The 6746-nt window shown below is 43.7% G+C and overlaps 1 protein-coding gene across 2 annotated transcripts in view; it reads left to right on the top strand.

Annotated features, from left to right (window-relative positions):
- Positions 1 to 6746, top strand: part of TTLL12 (tubulin tyrosine ligase like 12) — a 29037-nt gene that overhangs the window by 5464 nt on the left and 16827 nt on the right. For both annotated transcript variants that reach the window (XM_044450856.1, XM_044450855.1), the window contains exons 2-4: positions 2590 to 2765; positions 4081 to 4279; positions 5939 to 6098. In XM_044450856.1, coding sequence (XP_044306791.1) covers positions 2620 to 2765; positions 4081 to 4279; positions 5939 to 6098 — 505 coding nt within the window. In that variant the 5' untranslated portion in view covers positions 2590 to 2619. The remainder of the gene's footprint in view (positions 1 to 2589; positions 2766 to 4080; positions 4280 to 5938; positions 6099 to 6746) is intronic.

Genomic DNA, 6746 nt, shown 5'->3' with positions numbered 1-6746 from the left:
TGAGGGAACCATGAATGCCAACATGTACTGTGACATACTGAAGCAGAGCATGATCCCCTCCCTTCGGAGACTGGGCCGCAGGGCAGTATTCCAACATGTTAACGACCCCAAACACACCTCCAAGACGACCGCTGCCTTGCTAAAGAAGCTGAGGGTAAAGGTGATGGACTGGCCAAGCATGTCTCCAGACCTAAACCCTATCGAGCATCTGTGGAGCATCCTGAAACGGAAGGTGGAGGAGTGCAAGGTCTCTAACACCCACCAGCTCTGTGATGTCATCATGGAAGAGTGGAAGAGGACTCCAGTGGCAACCTGTGAAGCTCTGGTGAATTCCATGCCCAAGAGGGTTAAGGCAGCGCTGGAAAATAATGGGGGCCACACAAAATATTGACACTTTGGGCCCAATTTGGACAGTTTCACTTAGGGGTGTACTCACTTTTGTTGCCAGTGGTTTAGACATTGATGGCTGTGTGTTGAGTTATTTTGAGGGGACAACAAATTTACACTGTTATACAAGCTGTATACTCACTACTTTACATTGTAGCAAAGTGTCATTTCTTCAGGGTTGTCACATGAAAAGATATAATAAAATATTTACAAAATGTGAAGGGTATACTCACTTCTGTGATACACTGTATCTTCAGGTTTCCACTCTCTAGGAAAGGGCGGAGTTGGAAAGTTTGCCGCAGCTGGAAAAAGGCACTCCTAGACACTGAGTCCATTTGATAGTCCAGGGATAGACTGGGGTCCAGGAGCACCCCCACACTTTGGATCCTGACCTTTATGGGAAGTGTGACCCCATCCAGGACAGGGCAATGCCCTTCTAACCTATCAGAGGTCCCCCCTACCAGTAGTACCTCCGTCTTACCAGGATTAAGCCTTAGTTTATTGATGCTTATGTTTGTATGCCCAGACACTATCTCAGCCCTTGCTCTTCATGGGTCCTTTGGACTAGACAGATCAGGAGGGTGGTGAGTGCATCATTATGTAATAATATACTCCGTGCTCCCTTTCTGCTTGAATGAGGCAATTGTGCATTTCTAAAAAACCTTCCTTGGCCCAGAGTTTTGGACCAGCTATTGCCCAGTCACAAACATCCACCTTCCTGGGAAGGATACTCAGGAGAATGGTAGCATGGTACTCTTGAATTAAACTTGTTCTCTGGATCAATTCCAGTCTGGTTTAGGGGGGGAAATGACCTTGGTTGACCTGATTAATAACCTTCATTAAGAGAGGCAAAAAGGGTATGACCCATTTTGATACCATTGACATGGTAGACTTCTGGACTACCTCTATGAGTTGGAGGCACTGTTTTACAGTAGTTGAGCTCTTACTTGTGGGGTCAGTTTTTATGACTAACAGTGCATGACTGGGCCTGGACCTCCTGGCGGTAGAACTACAAGGGGCCACAGGACACACTTTTGTACCCAATGTTACTTGATATCTTTATGAAGCTGTTGGAAGTGTCAGATTAGGAGATTTGGAGCCAGGTGTTATTGGGCTGTTTCACTGCGGCATCTGAATTAGGAGAGGCTGGGCATTTTCTCAGCTGGTGCCAAAGCGCATTTACAAGTTGGAAGAGGATTAAGTAAGAACCATCAAACAAGGTTCAGAAGCACAAGTTTTATGTTACAGTCTTGAGCAATAAGCCCAACCTATGTGTTTCCGATGCATTAGGGAAGGAACAAAAGCAGGAGTGGCTTCCATAGCACAGTACATATGAAGATGTCTGGCCTTAGGACTGAACATTGAGGTGGCCAGTTTGCTAACTATTCAATATTATTTAGGGTAGTAAAAGGGATTCAAAAGAGCTTCAAAGGGATCTCTCCAGAATGTCATCAAATTGGCAAATGAAGTTCATTATAAGCAAATTTAAAGTGGCGCACATTAAGCAAAAAGTCCCAAGTTCACATCTTAGCTGACAGGATCTCAGTTGGCACTGAATGACCAGGAAAGGCACTTTAGGGCTGTGAGGGCATCTCAGTGAAAGCATCCGTCTGGTGTGTGACTCTTGTGAAAAAGCCAAATTCCATGTTGCAGATTATTAGGAAAGGGAACAAAAATTAGGTGGCAAATATCATAATACCTTTATACAAAGTTATTGTGCAATTGCACATGGAATGCTATGTATAGGTTTGCTTGCCACACCTCAGAAAAGCTATTGTGGAGCTAGAAAAGAGCAGCCTTATTCTCCCTCAGCTCATTGGTCTGCCTAGTCCAGTATAGCCAACACTGACTGGCTCATCAGGTTTCAGGCAGGATTCTTTCTTTTTCCTATCTGCATGCAAAGCATATGGTCTCCCACTGATCCCATTCTGCCCAAATGGACAACCAAAATGATTAAGGAGCTGGAGCACCTGGTCTACAAGGCAGCCTTCTAATATGGGAGTTGCCCTTTTTTTGGCCTAAACATGCACAGGATTGCACTCTGAATGAAGGAATTTGCCATACATGATTCCAGTAAAATTACATCTTACAGTATATTTGCTGTGCCCTTCAAGAGGTTTTAATTTCTCTAATTTCTGTGCTTTGGGGCCGTTTTGTGATGCTTGTCTCTTTACTTGAAGACATCTTTGCTTCTGATTTCAGGTGTTTGATGCTGGTGAGTACTTTGGAATAATGCAAGTGGAGGAGGTGGAAGAAGAAGATGAGGAGGATGAAGAGATAGAAGAAGAATCAAAGAAGAAATCAAACCCTGGGAGACGACTTTGTTACAAAGTGATAGTGACAAATGAAAATGGGCTGCAGGCAGCACAGCCTGACAGGTGAGCATCTTGTCTTGAGGCAAGGCCAGGCAAGAGAGTCAGTATTTTGATGGATGAGTTATTGTTGGAGGTTTTGTGACATGCATATAGTGCCTTTATGAACATACGTTTTACAAAATACCTGAAGAGAAGCTCCCAAGGAGCTTACAGTCTGTGGATCAACACAAGAGAAATAACTGGAGGGAAAAGGGGTAATTGAGGGAGTGATAAATGGGATACTGTCTTTTTGGTTATGCATACTGAAGATTTAATTACCATATGGAGTTACTCTTGAGGAAATAAGAGGGCCCGTGTCACAGAGGAGTTCTGGGGGAGATTGCCAATGTAGAGGAGAGAAAGGGAGGAAGGACCAAGTCTCTTGAAACGAGGGCTTTTTGATGGCTGCTAGAGGTGGTGCTGGATAAGCAGAAGGCAGAGGCACATTTCATGTCATGTGTTGACATGAAAGGGTGGCCAAATAAACGGACTGTGTTGGATTTTGAAGGTAACAACAAGAAGCTTGTTAACATCCGGCAGTAGACAGCTAACAAGGAGGCATACAGCATGGTCAGTGATGGAAGAGAAGTCATGACTTCAGTAGCAGAATAGAGTTGAGGAGACGCAGGAGAGGTAATGGATTTCCAGAGCAGAGAAGATATAGTAATACAATATTTCTGAAGTCCTTTTAAAACTAAGTGCTGGTGAGACATGAGCAGGGCATGAATAAGGTTTTTTCCCCTAAGGGAATGGATAAAAAGGACTGAATTTTTGCAGCCTCCTACAGCAAGACTGGGAAACAGGTGGGCCTCATAGGCTGAGACAGTCCCCTAGTGTAGCCTCTGCCACCCTCCCAAAATTAATGAAGCCCCAGTTTTTTTTTTAAAAAATACCCAGTTCATTTTTGGTAGGGAGCTTTCGGAAGCTGCTGTGGAGCCCTCATAACAGTTCACTCTGCCAGAAAGCTATGGACACAGTTTTCATTATTTATTCCTACTTTTGGGACACAGAAGGGCAGAGTGTGGCTTCCCCAGAGTGTCTGGGTTGAGGGCAAAATGACTCTTAGAATTCCCAACATTGCCACCCCTATTACAGTTGCAGAAGCAACAGGATTTGGTGATGGTCTCAATCCTGTAATAAAGAGAAGAGTCCAAGGTACAAGCCAGGCAGACGTTGCATTTGCAGTTTTCATTGCATTGCAAGAACGCTGAATTGGAATATTATCCCTGTTAGAACTCCTTGGTAATGAAGCCAAAGTAATGGCTTCTAGATTGCTTTCTGATTTTTTAAAGTGTCTGTGCAGCATTCTGTTCTTTTGTGGTGTGCCTTGTCTCCAAAGCATATTTCTTATTGACCATGCCTGGACATACCATGTTGGACACGCCCGTCAGCAACTACTGCAGGTCCCTGGTCTTCTTCAGAGAATGGCTAACTTGATGGAAATAGACTTCCATGGCGAAGTGCCAGATGATCATACTGTCAGTCAAGTGTTGGAGGAAATGTGGAAATACAACCAGACCTATCAGCTGTCATGTGGGGTATGTCCATAATAGGAACGCTGAACTTGTCTGTGTGTGACTTGTGGCTCTCCAAATGTTTTGGCCTACAGCTTTGATCATCCACCTAGGGAGTGGGAGCTGTGCTTCCCAGAAGCTTGGGCCTGCAAGTTGGTTACCGCTGGTACAGAGCTAGATTAAGACCACAAATATCACAGGAACAGGTTTCCCTAGCAAGTAGATTTCATCTTCATGTTTTTAGCTCCATTCACTTTATTTTCTGTTGCTTAGTCACCTCAGGACTATACTGAAGATAAGCAAGGGGACAGAAAGCAAGTGGCTATTAGTTAATAATGCTTGGGAGAAGAACAGTATTATGGAACAAATATTCTAGATAATGCACATGTATTCCTTAGAATTATATTGTTTAAAGGCTGAATTCAGTTGCAACAAACTGGATCTTGATGCAGAGGAATGTGGGAAATGCTGCTTTGTGGGACTTTCTGTACAGTAGCAATATTTCTGATGCCCATTCAAAATGAAATGCTTATAATTAAATGAAGTTAAAGGCTGGTTCTGCACATATTTTTGCAATTTAACAGGCAGAGAAAAATTGATGGGTAGGGAAAAGCATGCTCCAACAATCTGCTAACCTTTTTGTCTGTTGCATTGTCATGTCAGTCTTTAGTCACTTGATTTACACTCTTGTTCCCTTGTCCACAAGAAGAATCAAACACAAAATTCTACAAGTAGCAGAAAATAATCTGCAGGATTAAACATTAAGCTCAAAAGGCTTGGAAAAATCAAAAGGCTTTTTAGACTGTTACCAAACTGTTGATAAAGAAAGTACCAGACAAATTTCTGTGGGAAAGCATTCTAGAAATGGGGCAGCACAACCAGGAAGCCCCTGCCATTGCTGAAGAGCCTTCATTGAGGATCTGAATTTAAGGGGAGGTACCTAGGAGAACAGGAGGTCTTTCATGAAGTCCTGGGCTGCAAAGTGCTAGAAAGGTCAAAGCCAGGATTTGGAATTGGGCTTCAAAACAAACTAAGAGCCAATGAAATTGACATAGCCCAGAAGAAATATGATCCTAATCCCCCATCTCAGTGTGTAAACTAGCGCCACATTCTCTACTAGCTACAGCTTCTGAGCAGTTTTCAAAGGGAGCTTTCAATACAGTGTAATACAGGCCAGACTTCTGCCTTTGTACCAGTGGCTTTGCAGGTCCAGCACCACCCTATGCTGAGAAGAGGGACTTGTGCCTCCAGGGACAGAGATTGATCAAGAGTAACCAAAGGTTGTAAGCCTTCAGAGGGAGTACAGCTCCAGCTAAACTGGCATGAATAGGAGTCCCTTGGTAACACCCCTCTTGCCAGAGTCCCAGATGCAAAGGATTATGACTTGAATGCTGGAGCAGTGTGTTATTCTCTCAGCAAAAAAAATTAGTGCTACCTGTTCTGAATGTTTGGGATGGGGGTGGCTCAAAATCAACGGAAACCAAAGCACTTATTGAGAAAAAGATGAGAGAAGTCAGGGGGTTAAACATGATATGCAAGAACTCCTGACTGTTCAGGATGGTCCTTTGAGAAGGGCTCTTTTTCTGGTACCTTTGTGCTTTATGGTACATTGACGGAGAATATTTCCTCCCTGCCTATTGTAAGAGTATCTTATGATACATGACTGGGTATGTTCTTGTTTAGACTGCTGAGGAGAAGGTCCCTGTCTGGTATATTATGGATGAATTTGGATCCCGAATCCAGCATTCAGATGAACCCACTTTTGCAACAGCACCTTTGTTTTACATGCCACAACAAATTGCTTATACTGTTCTCTGGCCCTTAAGAGACCTCGAAACTGGTGGTAAGTGTACCTATGCATGGGGGATGCTCTTGCAACAGGAGAAGAGATGAGCAGGGCCAGGCCAGTGGCCCGTGCAGGAATGTAGCACATCTCACCTCATACTGTGTCCAGAATGGGATGCTTTAAGGTGCTAGATTTCTCAGAGGGTCAGCTCTGAAAATGGTGGCGCAGGACTGCTACTGCCAGTTTCTATGGGCTCTGGAGCGAGCGCTGCCATTACACTGAGATGTGCAGTACTTGCAGTTCTGTTAGAATCTTGGCTTGTCCCTGCTGCCTTTACAGCTGCAAAGTTCCTCTGGTATTGGAAGCATTGACTGAGGCTGAGCAGTTTTATTAATGCACAGTTCATGTTTATAAGTATTATCAGTGAATAAATATGATACATAGAATCTTGGAAATGAATGCAAGAGGGAATTAGATGGTCGTCTTAATCAGTCACATGTTATTTTTCCATCTCTGCCACATGGGTCTGTAGGTCTTAGGGTAGGTCTTATGCAGCAAAAACTTTTGCTTTGTGTTTATTATTAACAACATGGAAGAAGGGGTGAACAGTCTGCTGATCAAATTCGCAGACGACACTAAAACTGGAGCAGTGGTCACAACTGAGGAGCAGGTACTCCAGATCCAAAAGGATCTGGACAGACTATG

Source organism: Varanus komodoensis, unplaced genomic scaffold (assembly GCF_004798865.1).
Source record: "Varanus komodoensis strain SLA01 unplaced genomic scaffold, ASM479886v1 scaffold69, whole genome shotgun sequence".
Lineage (NCBI taxonomy): Eukaryota > Metazoa > Chordata > Lepidosauria > Squamata > Varanidae > Varanus > Varanus komodoensis.
The sequence above is the reverse complement of the archived record's forward strand: the minus strand, read 5'-3'. Positions and strand labels throughout refer to the sequence as shown.